Below are 20633 nucleotides of genomic sequence, written 5' to 3' on the forward strand. Positions count from 1 at the left end.
TAAAAGCTTTTTTACAAAAATCTAGTACTCTGCCTGCATGTCAGCAGACTGGGGTAGATCCTGCTGAAATCCTATGTATTGAATGAATACAGAATCCTTTTAAATCGGAAACATTTCGTTTTTGAATCGAGAAACGCGTTGAATCGAAAAAATCGATTTATAATTGAATCGCGACCACAAGAATCGATATTGAATATAATCGTGGGCAACCAAAGAGTCGCAGCCCTACTAATTACATTAAACATGCTTCACTGATTCGAGTATTTGGCGAGCGCCGTTTTGTCCTACTAATATGGCGGTCCTTGAACTCACCGTAGTTTGTTTACATGTATAACTTTCTCCGACTTTCTAATAGTGTTTCATGCCACTTCTTTTTCTGTCTCATTTTGTCCACCAAACTTTTAACGTTGTGCATTAGGGCACAAAGGTGAGTTTTGTTGATGTTATTGACTTGTGTGGAGTGCTAATCAGACATATTTGGTCACTGCAAGCTAATCGATGCTAACATGCTATTTAGGCTAGCTATATGTACTTATTGCATCATTATGCCTCATTTGTTGGTATATTTGAGGTCATTGAGTTGGGGACCGAATGTCCTTTTGGGACAGAGGACCGTATTGAATTTCTAGCGTTTTATTCTTTCTTTGTTATTATTATTCCGCAGCTTTGAGCTGTAATTTGACCCCCTTAACGTGCTTCAAAACTCACCAAATATTACACACTTATCAGGAATGACAAACATTGCAATTAAATCAAAAAACCTAACCCCAAAACTCAAAATTGCGCTCTAGTGCCCCCTAGAAATAAAACACAGACAAAACTGCCTGTAACTTCCAGTAGGAATGTCGTTGCAACATGAAACAAAAACCTTCATGTAGGTCTCACTTAGACCTACAGGTTTTTTCATACACTGACATCCTATAGCAAAAATCAACAGGAAGTTTGCAATTCCCCCTTCAAAACAAAAGTTTTGTAAAAATCGGTCACCTTTCTTCAAACATTATCTTCTCTGAGCGCTTTTTTCCGTGTCGGCTTCAAACTACCACAGGAGAGCGATTGAACCCTTCTGATTAAAAGTTGATGAAATAATTGTAATTACTGCTACGGTTTTGATTTTATCAGCCTTCAAAGAACCGCTGCGCCGAAAACCATTTCAAAGATGGTCGCCGTGCGCAGACAGAGTGAGGGAGAAGTTTTTTTTCTTCTTTTTTTTTCGTACCGTCTGCTGCTGGTGCGCACGCACCAACATTCGTGAAGGAGGGGCTGTGATTGTCTATACCAAGATTGCTGCCAGGTGCCGTAGCTAAGCCGGTATGTTTTAATGTTGTCGTTTGCCTGCATGTCATAAAAACAACCGTCCAACATTTTAAAACTAATTGTAAAGTTATAGGTGCTGACTATCAGGGCCGAGTTGCGACGAGAGAGTGTGTCGATGTTAAGATATTACGCCTAATTGGTAAGTCTATCTGTTTGCTAATAGTAGCTACTAGCCGTACCCATGTATTTTCTATGGGCAGTTAGCATCGGGTTTTTATTCCGTCTCCTATGTTTCTGCTCTGATTGAATTTCTTTGTATGTCGAGTCTTTATTTTGGGTACTTACATACGGTGCCTGACTGTTGTGGCGTTTTAAGGCCATCTGCACTTTTTATGCGCCGAGTTGGTAGGTCTATCTGTTTGCTAATAGTAGCTACTAGCCGTACCCATGTATTTTTTTAATGGGCGGTTAGCATCGGGTTTTTCTCACTTATATCTGTCAGTAGCCACGTTATGGAAGGTAAAAACTACAACATTTATAATAAAAAGTAGTGTATAGTTCTAACTTATAATTGTCGGTAGACACGTTATGGAAGGTAAAAACTACAACATTTATAATAAAAAGTAGTGTATAGTCCTAACTTATAACTGTCACACGTTATGGAAGGTAAAAACTACAACATTTATAACAAAAAGTAGTGTATAGTTCTAACTTATAACTGTCGGTAGACACGTTATGGAAGGTAAAAACTACAACATTTATAATAAAAAGTAGTGTATAGTTCTAACTTATAATTGTCAGTAGACACGTTATGGAAGGTAAAAACTACAACATTTATAGTAAAAAGTAGTGCATAGTTCTAACTTATAATTGTCAGTAGACACGTTATGGAAGGTAAAAACTACAACATTTATAACAAAAAGTAGTGTATAGTTCTAACTTATAACTGTCAGACACGTTATGGAAGGTAAAAACTACAACATTTATAATAAAAAGTAGTGTATAGTCCTAACTTATAACTGTCAGACACGTTATGGAAGGTAAAAACTACAACATTTATAATAAAAAGTAGTGTATAGTCCTAACTTATAACTGTCAGTAGACATGTTATGGAAGGTAAAAACTACAACATTTACAATAAAAAGTAGTGTATAGTTCTAACTTATAATTGTCAGTAGACACGTTATGGAAGGTAAAAACTACAACATTTATAACAAAAAGTAGTGTATAGTTCTAACTTATAACTGTCAGACACGTTATGGAAGGTAAAAACTACAACATTTATAATAAAAAGTAGTGTATAGTCCTAACTTATAACTGTCAGTAGACACGTTATGGAAGGTAAAAACTACAACATTTCTAATAAAAAGTAGTGTATAGTCCTAACTTATAACTGTCAGACACGTTATGGAAGGTAAAAACTACAACATTTATAATAAAAAGTAGTGTATAGTCCTAACTTATAACTGTCAGTAGACACGTTATGGAAGGTAAAAACTACAACATTTACAATAAAAAGTAGTGTATAGTTCTAACTTATAATTGTCAGTAGACACATTATGGAAGGTAAAACTACAACATTTATAATAAAAAGTAGTGTATAGTTCTAACTTATAACTGTCAGTAGACACATTATGGAAGGTAAAACTACAACATTTATAATAAAAAGTAGTGTATAGTTCTAACTTATAACTGTCAGTAGACACGTTATGGAAGGTAAAACTACAACATTTATAATAAAAAGTAGTGTATAGTCCTAACTTATAACTGTCAGACACGTTATGGAAGGTAAAAACTACAACATTTATAATAAAAAGTAGTGTATAGTCCTAACTTATAACTGTCAGTAGACACGTTATGGAAGGTAAAAACTACAACATTTACAATAAAAAGTAGTGTATAGTTCTAACTTATAATTGTCAGTAGACACATTATGGAAGGTAAAACTACAACATTTATAATAAAAAGTAGTGTATAGTTCTAACTTATAACTGTCAGTAGACACATTATGGAAGGTAAAACTACAACATTTATAATAAAAAGTAGTGTATAGTTCTAACTTATAACTGTCAGTAAACACGTTATGGAAGGTAAAACTACAACATTTATAACAAAAAGTAGTGTATAGTTCTAACTTATAACTGTCAGTAGACACGTTATGGAAGGTAAAACTACAACATTTATAATAAAAAGTAGTGTATGGCAGTGGTCCCCAACCTTTTTGTATCCGCGGGCCGGTTAACGCTTAATAATTTGTCCCGCGGCCCGGGGGAGGGGTCCTTTTTTTTATTTATTTTTTTTCTCTGTCATGAAAAAGGGAGGTTTTTGTGGTTGGTGCACTAATTGTAAGTGTATATTGTTTTTTATGTTGATTTGATAAAAATTAATTAAAAAATTATTCTGCGGCCCGGCACCAATCGGGCCACGTCGCGGTTCCGGCCCGCAGCCCGGTGGTTGGGAACCACTGGTGTATGGTTCTAACTTATGACTGTAAGTAGACACGTTATGGAAGGTAAAAACTACAACTTTTATAATAAAAAGTAGTGTATAGTTCTAACTTATAACTGTCAGTAAACACGTTATGGAAGGTAAAACTACAAAATTTATAATAAAAAGTAGTGTATAGTTCTAACTTATAATTGTCAGTAGACACGTTATGGAAGGTAAAAACTACAACATTTATAATAAAAAGTAGTGTATAGTTTTAACTTATAACTGTCAGTAGACACGTTATGGAAGGTAAAACTACAACATTTATAATAAAAAGTAGTGTATAGTTCTAACTTATAATTGTCAGTAGACACGTTATGGAAGGTAAAAACTACAACATTTATAATAAAAAGTAGTGTATAGTTCTAACTTATAACTGTCAGTAGACACGTTATGGAAAGTAAAAACTACAAACATTTTTAGTAATTGATTGATTGATTGATTGATACTTTTATTAGTATATTGCACAGTACAGTACATATTCCGTACAATTGACCACTAAATGGTAACACCCGAATAAGTTTTTCAACTTGTTTAAGTCGGGGTCCACGTTAATCAATTCATGGTAAAAAAAAAACATTTATAATAAAAAGTAGTGTATGGCAGTGGTCCCCAACCTTTTTGTATCGGCGGACCGGTTAACGCTTAATAATTTGTCCCACGGCCCGGGGGAGGGGTCCTTTTTTTAATTATTTTTTATTATTTTTTTTCTTTGTAATGAAAAAGGGACGTTTTTGTCATGAAAAAGGGAGGTGTTTGTGGTTGGTGCACTAATTGTAAGTGTATATTGTGTTTTTATGTTGATTTAATAAAAAAAAAAATATATATATTTTTTAAAATAAAAATTAATTTAAAAAAAATTCTGCGGCCCGGTGGTTGGGGACCACTGGTGTATGGTTCTAACTTATAACTGTCAGTAGACACGTTATAGAAGGTAAAACTACAACATTTATAATAAAAAGTAGTGTATGGCAGTGGTCTCCAACCTTTTTATATCCGCGGACCGGTTAACGCTTAATAATTTGTCCCGCGGCCCGGGGAGGGGTCCTTTTTTAAATTTTTTTATTTTTCATTTTTCTTTGTCATGAAAAAGGGACATTTTTGTCATGAAAAAGGTAGGTTTTCGTGGTTGGTGCACTAATTGTAAGTGTATATTGTGTTTTTTATGTTGATTTAATAAAAAAAATATATATATATATATTTTCTTTTTTTTTTTTAAATAAAAATTAATAAAAAAATTCTTCTGCGGCCCGGTACCAATCGGGCCACGGCCCAGTACCAATCGGGCCACGGCCCCGGTGGTTGGGGACCACTGGTGTATGGTTCTAACTTATAACTGTCAGTAGACACGTTATGGAAGGTAAAACTACAACATTTATAATAAAAAGTAGTGTATAGTTCTAACTTATAATTGTCAGTAGACACGTTATGGAAGGTAAAAACTACAATATAATACAAAGTAGTGTATGGTTCTAACTTATAATTATCAGTAGACACGTTATGGAAGGTAAAAACTACAATATAATACAAAGTATTGTGTTGTTCTAACTTATATCTGGGAAGCCCAGACTTCCCTCTCCTCAGCAACTTCCATATATACTCGGTCCCGTCCATTGCTGCTTGCAGCTTTAATTTTCTTTAAGTCCTCTTAATTCGACATTTCAGGTTGCCGACCCCTGGTCTAGGTAGTTTCCTGGAGGTGTTCTAAGGTAGAGATGGACTTTCTCTTACACCTGTTGGGAGTGCGTTCCATATTGATGTGGAATAGAAGGACACCTTTTGTTGGATCAGAATCTGGGTTTAACGCGGTTTGTGGAGCTGTGTTGTGGTCATGGCGGTTTGACATCCTTACTTACCCGAGTGCGAGCGCAGGTGTCTTTTGAGGGTGGTGTGGCTGGGGAAGGGTCGCTCGCAGTGGCTACAGATGTAGCTGTGCATGCCGGCGTGGACCTCCATGTGCTGCTGCAGGGCCTTCTGGGTCTGGAAGCGCTTTGCACACAGCAGACAGAACACCGCCATGTCGGTCCCTAGAGAAAGACGGAGATGCGCGGTTATTTCAGTACGGGCGGCAGCACGCAGACACAGGGGCCTTAAGTGGGGGAAACTGGGTCACTTCAACTTTGTGTGAGTCCTCGGAGGGAAAAGCTTCTTTCAAAGAGCAAGTGTCTCTACCTAAACCAACTCTCCTAAAAGCCCACGGGCGCTTTCAGCTGGGAGCCTTTTATACGCTCTATTTTCAACCATCAAAGTCATTGTTTTCCTGAAGAATTTCCCACCCGACACAGCGCATGCCAATCACACAATCAATGGCTCCTTCCTGCTTCGTTGGATGTGTAATTATTCCCTTCATTCCCCACCAGGAGTCAGCCACAGCCTGTGAAGTCCTCTGTGCTCAAAGAGCGGCTGATGGTGGCTCCGCCCTAAATGATGCCTACACCGTACGAATGTTAAGTGGTGATATCAAGCCATTAAAGGCAGGACTGCAGGAAAAAAAAAAAAAAAAAAAACACAATCCAGTTTAATCCTATGTGTGACCTGGCATCTCTTTGGGGCTGCTTTCCTGTTGCGCCGAGTGTGGAGAGGAATACAGATAGGCAATCGCCGGCAGGCTAGTTTAAGTCAAAAAGGCTATGAGACGTAGATCCTTGTGGCCGTCATGCAGCCACCGATTGATCGACAGGCTCAGACAGGACACCGCAACTCAAAAATCCACTCTGCCGATTCACACCGAGGCAAAAATCACATGTGGCGATACCGAGGATCCGGCTAATCCGAAGCTTTAAAGGGGAACATTATCACAATTTCAAAAGGGTTAAAAACAATAAAAACCAGTTCCCAGTGGCTTGTTGTATTTTTTGAAGTTTTTTTCAAAATTTTACCGGTCTCGGAATATCCCTAAATAAAGCTTTAAAGCAGGGGTGCCCACACTTTTTCTGCGGGCGAGCTACTTTTCAATGGACCAACTCGAGGGGATCTACCTCATTTATACATATCATTTATATTTATTTATTTATGAAAGAGACATTTTTGTACACAAGTTAAATGTGTTTAATGATAACACAAGCATGTGTAACACATATAGATGTCTTTCTTTCACGAAGACAAGAATATAAGTTGGTGTATTACCTGATTCTGATGACTTGCATTGATTGGAATCAGACAGTAATGATGATAACGCCCACATTTTCAAATGGAGGAGAAAAAAGTTGTCCTTTCTGTACAATATTACATGAAAGTGGTTGGTTTTTGGCATCTAATTCATCCAGCTTCCATACACTTTACAAGAAAAACATTGGCGGCAAATTCCGTAGCTTGCTTGATTGACATTCACGGCACCCGAGGGTCTTGTGAGATAACGCTGGCTGCTGCCTGTTCATTATTATGAAAAAATGACAGAGAGGAAGGCGAGAAACACTTTTTATTTCAACAGACTTTCGCGCCGTCCCTTCCGTCAAAACTCTAAAGGCCGACTGCACATTTCCTATTTTCACAATAAAAGCCCTGCTTCATGCTGCCTGCGCTAACAAAATAAGAGTCTCGGAAAGCTGGCGTGCACAAGTGATGTGCACGCCAGCTTTCTGAGGGATCGCTTGTGCACGCCAGTTTTCCGAGACTCTGTATTTAGTTAGCGCAGGCAGCATGAAGCAGGGCTTTTATTGTGAAGATAGGAAATGTGCAGTCGGCCTTTAGAGTTTTGACGGAAGGTACGGCGCGAGAGTCTGTTGAAATAAAAAGTGTTTCTCGCCTTCCTCTCGGTCATTTTTAATAATAATGATCTTGCAGCAGCCAGCGTCATCTCACAAGACCCTCCGGTACCGTGAATGTCATTTAAGTGACGTCTTGGTGAAGATTGATGATCACTAACTTTTAGGTCTATTTTTTTTAAAAGCCTGGCTCGAGATCGACTGACACACCCCCCGCGGTCGACTGGTAGCTCGCGATCGACGTAATGGGCACCCCGGCTTTAACGTCCCTTATTTTCGCTATCTTCGAAACCACTATCCATTTCCCTGTGACGTCACACAGTGCTGCCAATGTAAACAAACAATGGGAATACCACAGCAAGATATAGCGACATTAGCTCGAATTCAAACTCGGATTTCAGCGACTTAAGCGATTCAACAGATTACGCATGTATTGAAACAGATGGTTGGAGTATGAAAGTATTGAAGAAGAAACTGAAGCTATTGAGCGAATAGCTATTGACGCTATTCATAGCCATAGCATGGCCGAATAGCTGCGTTAGCATCGCCGGTAAAGTGTGCGGACCAAACGATCAGGACTTTCGCATCTCGTGACACTGGAGCAACTTAAATCTGTCAATTGGTAAGTGTTTTTTTCGCATTAAATGTGGGTGGAAGGAAACATAATATAGTTGCAAATGCATCTGCAGGTTATCCATACATCTTTGTTCCATGTCTGCTTTAGCACCGCCGGTAAATAGCGTGTTAGCATCGATTAGCGTAGCTGCTAGACTTTTGACAAGAACAAGAAAGTTTGATCAGTAGTTAATTGTACTGGCTCACCTGCACTGGCTTCCTGTGCACTTAAGATGTGACTTTAAGGTTTTACTACTTACATATAAAATACTACACGGTCTAGCTCCATCCTATCTTGCCGATTGTATTGTACCATATGTCCCGGCAAGAAATCTGCGTTCAAAGGACTCCGGCTTATTAGTGATTCCCAAAGCCCAAAAAAAAGTCTGCGGGCTATAAAGCGTTTTAATTTCAGGCTCCAGTAATCTGGAATGCCCTCCCGGTAACAGTTTGAGATGCCACCTCAGTAGAAGCATGTAAGTCTCACCTTAAAACTCATTTGTATACTTTAGCCTTTAAATAGACCCCATTTTTAGACCAGTTGATCTGCCGTTTCTTTTCTTTTTTCTCCTATGTCCCACTCTCCCTTGTGGAGGGGGTCCGGTCCGATCCGGTGGCCATGTACTGCTCGCCTGTGTATCGGCTGGGGAGATCTCTGCGCTGCTGATCCGCCTCCGCTTGGGATGGTTTCCTGCTGGCTCCGCTGTGAACGGGACTCTCGCTGCTGTGTCGGATCCGCTTTGGACTGGCATCTCGCGACTGTGTGGATCCATTATGGATTGAACTTTCACAGTATCATGTTAGACCCGCTCGACATCCATTGCTTTCCTCCTCTCCAAGGTTCTCATAGTCATCATTATCACCGACGTCCCACTGGGTGTGAGTTTTCCTTGCCCTTATGTGGGCCTACCGAGGATGTGGTAGTGGTTTGTGTTGTGGTTTGTGCAGCCCTTTGAGACACTAGTGATTTAGGGCTATATAAGTAAACATTGATTGATTGATTGATGTTAGCATCGATTAGCTGGCAGTCAAAATCAACAAAACTCACCTTTTTGATTTTGTTGACTATCATTGCAAATGCATCTGCAGGTTATCCATACATCTCTGTGCCATGTCTGCCTTAGCATCGCCGGTAAAATGTGGAGACACTCTGGCACATTCAACGGGGGTCTGGCGGCAGACACTTTGGCATCTTCGGGCCAGTGTTGCAACTTGAATCCCTCCCTGTTAGTGTTGTTACACCCTCCGACAACACACCGTCGAGGCATGATGTCTCCAAGGTTCCAAAAAATAGTCAAAAAAACGGAAAATAACAGAGCTGAGACCTGGTGTTTGTAATGTGTTGAAAATGAAAATGGCGGGTGTGTTACCTCGGCGACGTCACATTCTGACGTCATCGCCTCCAGCGTGATAAACAGAAAGGCGTTTAATTCGTCAAAATTCACCCATTTAGAGTTCGGAAATCGGTTAAAAAAATATATGGTCTTTTTTCTGCACCATCGAGGTATATATTGACGCTTACATAGGTCTGGTGATAATGTTCCCCTTTAAAGGCCCTCTCCAGACAGTGAGGCATTCATATGAGATTATGACGGGTCCTTATTTGTCTGGTCTGCGCAGGTTGCAGATTGTTTCCAATGCTTGCAGCTCCCATCGCTCCTGACTGAGATTCAATCAGACATCTCCAGCAGTGGATCATTAGTAAACACAGGACTGTGCCAGCACTTCATTGGAATTCAAGTGGGGTTGCTCTGTCACATTTAAAATGCAGTCTGATGAGGTCCACTAAATCAAATCATTTGTTACTGTTATTGAAGTGCCTTGAGGCAACTGGCAATTAAATTGGAATTAACGCGGGGGAAAAAGGGATACGGCACGCTCATACTAAGAGGGGAGAGTGTCAGACGCCCGCTTTTAGGTTCAATCAAGTTAACGGACAAGCCTGTCTTGGCGGCGGCAGATAAAGAAAGGCATCAAGTCGGTTCAATCAAAAACATTTACCCATGCAGTGTTTTACAATTTGTTTTATTGGCTCAAAACTTGCTTCTTTTTTATTTTTATTCTCAGGCTTTTACCCAAATGCACGAAGCCTGTTGCAAACGGTTTCCATATAAGTTGGGAAATTGTGTTAGATGTAAATATAAACGGAATACAACGATTTGCAAATCATTTTCAACCCATATTCAGTTGAATATGCTACAAAGACAACATATTTGATGTTCAAACAGATAAAACATTTTTTTTTTGCAAATAATCATTAACTTTAGAACTTAAAGCCAGCAACACGTGACCAAGAAGTTGGGAAAGGTGGCATAAAATACTGATAAAGTTGAGGAACGCTCATCTAACACTTATTTGGTACATCCCACAGGTGTGCAGGCTAATTGGGAACAGGTGGGTGCCATGATTGGGTATAAAAACAGCTTCCCTAAAAATGATCAGTCTTTCACAAGAAAGGATGGGGTGAGGTACACCCCTTTGTCCACAACTGCGTGAGCAAATAGTCAAACAGTTTAAGAACGTTTCTCAAAGTGCAATTGCAAGAAATTTAGGGATTTCAACATCTACGGTCCATAATATCATCAAAAGGTTCAGAGAATTTGGAGAAATCACTCCATGTAAGCAGCATGGCCGGAAACCAACATTGAATGATCGTGACCTTTGATCCCTCAGACGGCACTGTATCAAAAACCGACATCAATCTCTAAAGGATATCACCACATGGGCTCAGGAACACTTCAGAAAACCACTGTCACTGATTACAGTTTGTCGGTACATCTATAAGTGCAAGTTAAAGCTCTACTATGCAAAGCGAAAGCCATTTATCAACAACATCCAGAAACGCCGCCGGCGTCTCTGGGCCCGAGATCATCTAAGATGGACTGATGCAAAGTGGAAAAGTGTTCTGTGGTCTGACGAGTGCACATTTCAAATCTTTTGGGGAAATATTCGACATTGTGTCATCCGGACCAAAGGGGAAGCGAACCATCCAGACTGTTATCGACGCAACGTTCAAAAGCCAGCATCTGTGATGGTATGGGGGTGCATTAGTGCCCAAGGCATGGGTAACTTACACATCTGTGAAGGCACCATTAATGCTGAAAGGTAAATACAGGTTTTGGAACAACATATGCTGCCATCTAAGCGCCGTCTTTTTCATGGACGCCCCTGCTTATTTCAGCAAGACAATGCCTAGCCACATTCAGAACATGTTAAAACAGCGTGGCTTCGTAATAAAAGAATGCGGGTACTTTCCTGGCCCGCCTGCAGTCCAGACCTGTCTCCCATTGAAAATGTGTGACGCATCGTGAAGTGTAAAATACGACAGCGGAGTGTTGAACGACTGAAGCTCTACATAAAACAAGAATGGGAAAGAATTCCACTTTCAAAGTTTCAACAATTAGTTTCCTCAGTTCCCGATTTTTATATTGAGTGTTGTTAAAAGAAAAGGTGATGTAACACAGTGGTGAACATGCCCTTTCCCAACTACTTTGGCACGTGTTGCAGCCATGAAATTCCAAGTTGATGATTATTTGCAAAAAAATAAATAGTTTATGAGTTTGAACTTCAAATATCTTGTCTTTGGAGTATATTCAGCTGAATATGGGTTGAAAAGGATTTGCAAATCAATATATTCCGTTTATATTTACATCTAACACAATTTCCCGACTCAAATGGAAACAGGGTTTTTATTTGTGAAGAAGACGGATGGCGGCTTAGGTTTGGGTTTTCCTTTTTTTTTGTTTTGTAAGAAATTCCCTGGAAAATCGCTAATAGAAGTGATCATCCGTAATCATTAACCGCGAGAGGACAGGATGAAAGACATTCCCTGGTCTTAACAATCCTGCAGGGAGGCGATCCAGTGGAATGAAGTGCACCTGTTAGAAGCTTTGGGCTGCGTGCTGCACAAAGAGCACACAATGAGGTTCAGGCCCTCATTGACCGAGCCCATTAGTCATAGGCTCCACATGCACCTCCTACAACCCCCACTGTCTTTATGCGGGCGCCTAATGACCAGGGCCCTTTCTCACCCACGGATCACAATATTTAAGTTGAAAGACAAGGGACCCACCGCTCTCAATGCCTCTGTACCCGCGAGCCCCCCCTTCCCACCGCCACCTTATCCGCTGACCATACAGGAAACCCTTTCACTGTTTAACCAGCTTTACTTTCTGGATGACTCATATCTAAATAATGCCTGGTCACCCTGCTGTACCTTGCATCTGGAGCCCGGGGTAGTGATTCATCTGGAAACCCCTTGGAGATATTTTAAGATGTGAAGATTTGATTCACTCAGATGTTTCTTTCATGGTATTTGCTGTGGCCAGCAGGGGGGGTGCTTTCTGTTCCAATATCTCCAGAATGCTCAGAGCGGTAAAGAGCGCCCTGCCAATTGAACAACACAAATACTTCCAATTTTAGTACATCAAAGCCACTTTAATTTGAACCTGTTGTTGTCCTAAAGCCTGTGAACTCTTGAACTGTTTATACCGGTGTTTTTCAACCACTGTGCCTTGAGATACAGTCTGGTGTGCCGTGGGAGATTATGTAATTTGACCTAATTGGGTTAAAAGTATTTTTTGGAAACCAGTAGTTTTAATCCGTAAACAGTGTTCCGTTGTTGAGTGTCGGTGCTGTCTAGAGCTGGGTAGAGTAACCGTGCTATACTCTTCCATATCAGTAGGTGCCTTGTAGATGTATGCAACATGCAGGTAAAAAGGTATCTAATGCTTAAACCTAAAATAAACAAAGGGCCAGTGCCGCTAAGAAAAGGCATTGAGCTTTAAGGAAGGCTATGCAGAACGAAACTAAAAGTGAACTGGCTGCAAAATAAACAAAAACAGAATGCTGGACGACAGCAAATACTTACACAAAGTACTTTCGAACATGTAGTTTTAATCTATAAACAGTGTGCCATTGTTGAGTGTTTGTGCTATCTAGAACTGGGTAGAGTAACTGTTCAATACTCTTCCATATCAGTAGGTGGCACCAGGTAGCTAATTGCTTTGTAGATGTATGCAACATGCAGGTAAAAAAGGTATCTAATGCTTAAACCTAAAATAAACAAAGGGCCAGTGCCGCTAAGAAAAGGCATTGAGGCTTAAGGAAGGCTATGCAGAACGAAACTAAAAGTGAACTGGCTGCAAAATAAACCAAAACAGAATGCTGGACGACAGCAAAGACTTACACAAAATACTTTTGAATATGTAATTTTAATCTTTAAACATTATGCTGTTGTTGAGTGTTTGTGCTATCTAGAACTGGGTAGAGTAACCGTGCAATACTTTTTCATATTAGTACGTGGCAACAGGGAGCTAATTGCTTTGTAGATGTATGCAACATGCAGGTAAAAAGATATCTAATGCTTAAACCAAAAATAAACAAAAGGCATTTAGGCTTAAGGAAGGCTATGCAGAACGAAACGTAAAGTGAACTGGCTGCAAAATAAACAAAAACAGAATGCTGGACGACAGCAAAGACTTACACAAAGTACTTTTGAACATGTAGTTTTAATCCGTAAACAGTGTGCCGTTGTTGAGTGTCTGTGCTGTCTAGGACTGGGTAGAGTAACTGTTCAATACTCTTCCATATCAGTAGGTGGCACCAGGTAGCTAATTGCTTTGTAGATGTATGCAACATGCAGGTAAAAAGGTATTTAATGCTTGAACCAAATATAAACAAAAGGCCAGTGCCGCTAAGAAAAGGCATTGAGGCTTAAGGAAGGGTATGCAGAATGAAACTAAAAGTGAACTGGCTGCAAAATAAACAAAAACAGAATGCTGGACGACAGCAAAGACTTACACAAAATACTTTTGAATATGTAGTTTTAATCTTTAAACATTGTGCTGTTGTTGAGTGTTTGTGCTATCTAGAGCTGGGTAGAGTAACCGTGCAATACCTTTTCATATTAGTACGTGGCAACAGGGAGCTAATTGCTTTGTAGATGTATGCAACATGCAGGTAAAAAGATATCTAATGCTTAAACCAAAAATAAACAAAAGGCATTCAGGCTTAAGGAAGGCTATGCAGAACTAAACGTAAAGTGAACTGGCTGCAAAATAAACAAAAACAGAATGCTGGATGACAGCAAAGACTTTCACAAAGTACTTTCGAACATGTAGTTTTAATCTGTAAACAGTGTGCCGTTGTTGAGTGTCTGTGCTATCTAGAGCTGGGTAGAGTAACCGTGCAATACTCCTCCATATCAGTAGGTGGCAGCAGGGAGCTAATTGCTTTGTAGATGTATGCAACATGCAGGTAAAAAGGTATCTAATGCTTAAACCTAAAAAAAACAAAAGGCCAGTGCCGCTAAAAAAAGGCATTGAGGCTTAAGGAAGGCTATGCAGAACGAAACTAAAAGTGAACTGGGTGCAAAATAAACCAAAACAGAATGCTGGACGACAGCAAAGACTTACACAAAATACTTTCGAACATGTAGTTTTAATCTTTAAACAGTGTGCTGTTGTTGAGTGTTTGTGCTATCTAGAACTGGGTAGAGTAACCATGCAATACTCTTCCATATCAGTACGTGGCAGCAGAAAGCTAATTGCTTTGTAGATGTATGCAACATGCAGGTAAAAAGGTATTTAATGCTTAAACCAAAAATAAACAAAAGGCATTGAGGCTTAAGAAAGGCTATGCAGAACGAAACTAAAAGTGAACTGGCTGCAAAATAAACAAAAACAGAATGCTGGACGACAGCAAAGACTTACACAAAATACTTTTGAATATGTAGTTTTAATCTTTAAACAATGTGCTGTTGTTGAGTGTTTGTGCTATCTAGAACTGGGTAGAGTAACTGTTCAATACTCTTCCATATCAGTAGGTGGCACCAGGTAGCTAATTGCTTTATAGATGTATGCAACATACAGGTAGAAAGGTATCTAATGCTTAAACCTAAAATAAACAAAAAGGCCAGTGCTGCTATGAAAAGGCATTGAGGCTTAAGGAAGGCTATGCAGAACGAAACTAAAAGTGAACTGGCTGCAAAATAAACCAAAACAGAATGCTGGACGACAGCAAAGACTTACACAAAATACTTTCGAACATGTAGTTTTAATCTTTAAACAGTGTGCTGTTGTTGAGTGTTTGTGCTATCTAGAACTGGGTAGAGTAACCATGCAATACTCTTCCATATCAGTAGGTGGCAGCAGGTAGCTAATTGCTTTGTAGATGTATGCAACATGCAGGTAAAAAGGTATCTAATGCTTAAACCAAAAATAAACAAAAGGCATTGAAGCTTAAGGAAGGCTATGCAGAACCAAACTTAAAATGAACTGGCTGCAAAATAAACAAAAACAGAATGCTGGACGACAGCAAAGACTTTCACAAAGTACTTTCGAACTTGTAGTTTTAATCCGTAAACAGTGTGCTGTTGTTGAGTGTCTGTGCTGTCTAGAGCTGGGTAGAGTAACCGTGCAATACTCTTCCATATCAGTAGGTGGCACCAGGTAGCTAATTGCTTTGTAGATGTATGCAACATGCAGGTAAAAAGGTATCTAATGCTTAAACCAAAAATAAACAAAAGGCCAGTGCCGCTAAGAAAAGGCATTGAGTCTTAAGGAAGGCTTTGCAGAATAAAACTAAAAGTGAACTGTGGCTGCACAATAAACAAAAACACAATGCTGGACGACAGCAAAGACTTACACAAAGTACTTTCGAACATGTAGTTTTAATCCGTGAGTGTCTGTGCTGTCGAGAGCTGGGCAGAGTAACCGTGCAATACTCTTCCATATCAGTAGGTGGCAGCGGGGAGCTTTGTAGATGTATGCAACATGCAGGTAGAAAGGTATCTAAGGCTTGAACCAAAAATAAAAGCCAGTGCCGCTAAAAAAAGGAATTGAAGCTTAGAGGAGGCTTGTGACGATCCATGGTCCGGATCATGTTTTGTTTAGTTATGTTCTGTTAGTTTTGGACTCCCTTTCCTGTTTTGTGCACTTTAGGTGTTTGTTTTGGTTACCATGGGTGCTAATTGGTTTCACCTGCCTCTGATTAGTGCCCTGCACGTTCACCTGCTGTTAAGCACTAATCAGAGAGCTATTTACTCACGTTGCCCGCCACAGTCGGTGTGGCTTCATTGTTTGCGGTATGCAACTGTCACCTTGGTGTATTCTGATTCTGATTCCTGTGCTAAGTTGTTGCCTTAGCTTCCCGTTTGATCGGCACGTCTTTCTTTTGTTTGTTTCTGTCCTTTTGGTACGTGTTTGATTTATGATTAATAAATCATCTCCGACCTCACGCTGTCGTCCGGAGCTGTCCGTTCTGCATTCCGGGTGAACAAACCTCGATCTGTGGGATATAGAAAATGTCTGTCGTAATATTGGAGTATACGTTCTCACGCAGTTGATTTTAGCTGCTGGCATTACACTACAGGCTCTTCCCATTCCTTCATGTATCTCCTTCTCAGAGACAGCAAGCGCACAAACTTACATACGTCACATAATGTCACATAAGTACACGCCCGCGAGGAGTAGGAAGGTAGCAGCATGGCTAACGTTAGCTGTGAAGCTAGCGTAGTGTTGCGAGCGGTAATAGGATAGAAAGAAGGTTTGAATGAAGGAAGAATTAATTCCCAAGAAAAACAGCAGGGGGTCCATCGTCTGGCGGTGGTTTGGCTTCAAGTGGGAATTTGTCGAATAGACAACTTTAATTTGTCAAATGTGGGGCACAAACGTTGTTACAAAAAGTAGCATTAATGCTAATATGTAGCATCATTTGAAAAGTCACTTGCTAATAACTGTTTAATAAATACAGTTTTGGTCAATTGACTTAGTTGTGATTTCCCTCTCTGCATGAAAGTCTAAAAGTAGCATATATTAATGCAGTATGAAGAAGAATGTTTTAATGTAGACACATAGAATCATCATACTGCTGTGATTATATGTATCAAGTGTTCATTCAAGGCTAAGGCAAAATACCGCGATATATATTGTATATCGCGATATGGCCTAAAAATACCGAGATATTAAAAAAAGGCTGTATCGCCCAGCCCTACTGCAAAGTAAACAAAAACAGAATGCTGGACGACAGCAAAGACTTACACAAAAAGCTTTCGAACATGTTATGACAATCCACAAACAAGGACAGTGTCCGCACAACTGAAATATTCTTGATTGCTAAAACAAAGCAGGTGCAGGGAATAATAATTTAAGGAAGACATGAAACTCCATCCATTTTCTACCGCTTATTCCCTTTTGGGGTTGCGGGTGGGCGCTGGCGCCTATCTCAGCTTCAATCGGGCGGAAGGCGTGGTACACCCTTGACAAGTCGCCACCTCATCGCAGGGCCAACACAGATTGACAGACAACATTCACACACTAGGGCCAATTTAGTGTTGCCAATCAACTTATCCCCAGGTGCATGTCTTTGGAGGTGGGAGGGGCCTATCCCCAGGTGCATGTCTTTGGAGGTGGGAGGGGCCTATCCCCAGGTGCATGTCTTTGGAAGTGGGAGGAAGCCGGAGTACCCGGAGGGAACCCACGCATTCACGGGGAGAACATGCAAACTCCACACAGAAAGATCCGGAGCCTGGAATTGAACCCAGGACTGCAGGACCTTCGTATTGTGAGGCAGACGCACTAACCCCTCTGCCACCGTGAAGCCCCAAGACATGAAACTGCTACAGGAAAATACCAACAAAACAGGAAAAGCCACCAAGACAAGAACTAAAACACTACACACAGGAAAACACACCAACAAATCTAAATGATTAATGTGACAGGTGGGGATAGTACACCTACTTTGAGACAAGAGCTATAGTGGTGCATGCTTAGTTATGGAATTAATATCCAACAATTGTGAAAAACAACTTTTTACTGTCAATATCGGCTGCCGAGTTTCATTTTTTAATGTTTTCTGCTGGCGGTGTGCCTCTGGATTTTTCTCAATGAAAATAATGCGCCTCGGCTCAGAAAAGGTTGGAAAACACTGGTTTAGACCCATCCATCCATCCATTTTCTACCGCTTATTCCCTTTTGGGGTTGCGGGTGGGCGCTGGCGCCTATCTCAGCTTCAATCGGGCGGAAGGCTGGGTACACCCTGGACAAGTCGCCACCTAATCACAGGGCCAACACAGATAGACAGACAACATTCACACACTAGGGCCAATTTAGTGTTGCCAATCAACCTATCCCCAGGTGCATGTCTTTGGAAGTGGGAGGAAGCCGGAGTACCCGGAGGGAACCCACGCATTCACGGGGAAAACATGCAAACTCCACACAGAAAGATCCCGAGCCTGGAATTGAACCCAGGACTGCAGGACCTTTGTATTGTGAGGCAGACGCACTAACCCCTCTCCCACCGTGAAGCCCCAAGACATGAAACTGCTACAGGAAAATACCAACAAAACAGGAAAAGCCACCAAGACAAGAACTAAAACACTACACACAGGAAAACACACAAAAAAAATCTAAATAATTAATGTGACAGGTGGTGATAGTACACCTACTTTGAGACAAGAGCTATAGTGGTGCATGCTTGGTTATGGAATTAGTATCCAACAATTGTGAAAAACAACTTTTTACTGTTAATATCGGCTGCTGAGTTTCATTTTTTAATGTTTTCTGCTGGCGGTGTGCCTCTGGATTTTTCTCAATGAAAATAATGCGCCTCGGCTCAGAAAAGGGTGGAAAACACTGGTTTAGACCGTTCCACGTTTTTATGTACAACCTGATCCGGCGCCCAAACAAACTTGTTTGGGGGAAAAAAATGGGACAAACATCTTGTCACTCTCGAAACCCGTTGACAACAACTCAGCAGGTCTTTCAGTTTAGTCTACGCTGAAAAATAAAAATAACAAACATCTTGAAGAACAAATTCAACTTCCCCAGGCAGGGAGGGGTGTACTATGTGCTTTGTCGCGCTATGCTCTGTTCACTTTTCAAACAAAAAAGGGTTTGCAGTTGTAGGGTTTTTTTTTTTTTCCAGTAAGAAATAAGTGCAGAGGAGCTTCTTTAGGAGAGCTCTAAAGTTGGCTGGCCTTGCCCCCTGCTTTCTCACCCTTAACCAGACAATGGGCTTTGGATTTGTTTTTTAAGGCAGAGAATGACCCCCTGACCTTTGGCCCTCAATGGGGTAAATAGCACATAGTCGGTGGTATTCCTTTTAAAGCGAGAGTATTGTCTTGAGAGGACAAGAATGATTTACTAACAAACCTTAGAATTGACCGGCTGCCTTACACCGCACACCCACGGTAATATCGTCGGGTAGTTTGAGGTGGGTATGCTATTTTGGACTACCCTCTGCCAGGCGGACCGAACGGGGTCCGTCTTCATGCATCTGCCACTTAGTCGGCGGCGAGCGCGGTCCCCGGGCTCTCACGCTGCCTAAGAGACAAAACCATGTGTCCAGGCAACCAGATAAGACCATGCTCCTTGTCGGGGTGAAGTGTTGGAGCTAATCCCTTCATTCACAAATAAGCGCAGCCTGTTTCTTTTCACGCCGAAAACAAAAGTTTCCCACCCTGAGAATCTGAGAGTAAACCCACTGCAAATTGAACAAGAGATTGTGTTCACTGACGGTTGGGATGCTGTGTTTTTGCTAGGGCTTTATTAATATCTCCATAAGTCACGATGCACCATATATATCTCCATATTTAGCCTTAGCCTTGAATGAACACTTGATGCATATAATCACAGCAGTATGATGATTCTATGTGTCTACATTAAAACATTCTTCTTCATACTGCATTAATATACAGTGGGGCAAAAAAGTATTTAGTCAGCCAGCGATTGTGCAAGTTCTCCCACTTAAAATGATGACAGAGGTCTGTAATTTTCATCATAGGTACACTTCAACTGTGAGAGACAGAATGTGAAAAAAAAAAATCAAGGAATTTTAAAGAATTTATTTGTAAATTATGGTGGAAAATAAGTATTTGGTCAACCATTCAAAGCTCTCTCTGACGGAAAGAGGTTTTGGCTCAAAATCTCACGATACATGGCCCCATTCATTCTTTCCTTAACACGGATCAACCGTCCTGTCCCTTTAGCAGGAAAAACAGCCCCAAAGCATGATATTTCCACCCCCATGCTTTACAATAGGTATGGTGTTCTTGGGATGCAACTCATTATTCTTCCTCCAAACACGACGAGTTGAGTTTATACCAAAATGGATACATGGATGATACAGCAGAGGATTGGGAGAATGTCATGTGGTCAGATGAAACCAAAATAGAACTTTTTGGTATAAACTCAACTTGTGGTGTTTGGAGGAAGAAGAATACTGAGTTGCATCCCAAGAACACCACACCTACTGTGAAGCATGGGGGTGGAAACATAATGCTTTGGGGCTGTTTTTCTGCTAAGGGGACAGGACGGTTTGATTCTAAAGATTTTTTTAGATTTGCCAGAATAATTTTTTTGAATTTTAATCATAATAAGTGTGAAGAAATATTTCACAAATATTCTTCGGCGAGAAAACAGAAGCTGTAATGAAAAAATTAAATTAAAATGTATTTATTATTGTTTACAATAAAAAAAATTAAAACAAATAATTGAACATTGATTTAAATTGTCAGGAAAGAAGAGGAAGGAATTTAAAAGGTAAAAAGGTATATGTGTTTAAAAA

General features: G+C 40.4%; 1 protein-coding gene across 1 annotated transcript in view; it reads right to left on the bottom strand.

Annotated features, from left to right (window-relative positions):
• The window catches only part of zbtb16b (zinc finger and BTB domain containing 16b), a 120658-nt gene that overhangs the window by 22119 nt on the left and 77906 nt on the right, over positions 1-20633 (bottom strand). Inside the window, exon 5 of the mRNA XM_061878062.1 lies at positions 5604-5774. Coding sequence (XP_061734046.1) covers positions 5604-5774 — 171 coding nt within the window. The remainder of the gene's footprint in view (positions 1-5603; positions 5775-20633) is intronic.

Source organism: Nerophis ophidion, linkage group LG18 (genome assembly GCF_033978795.1).
Source record: "Nerophis ophidion isolate RoL-2023_Sa linkage group LG18, RoL_Noph_v1.0, whole genome shotgun sequence".
NCBI classification, from domain to species: Eukaryota; Metazoa; Chordata; class Actinopteri; order Syngnathiformes; family Syngnathidae; genus Nerophis; species Nerophis ophidion.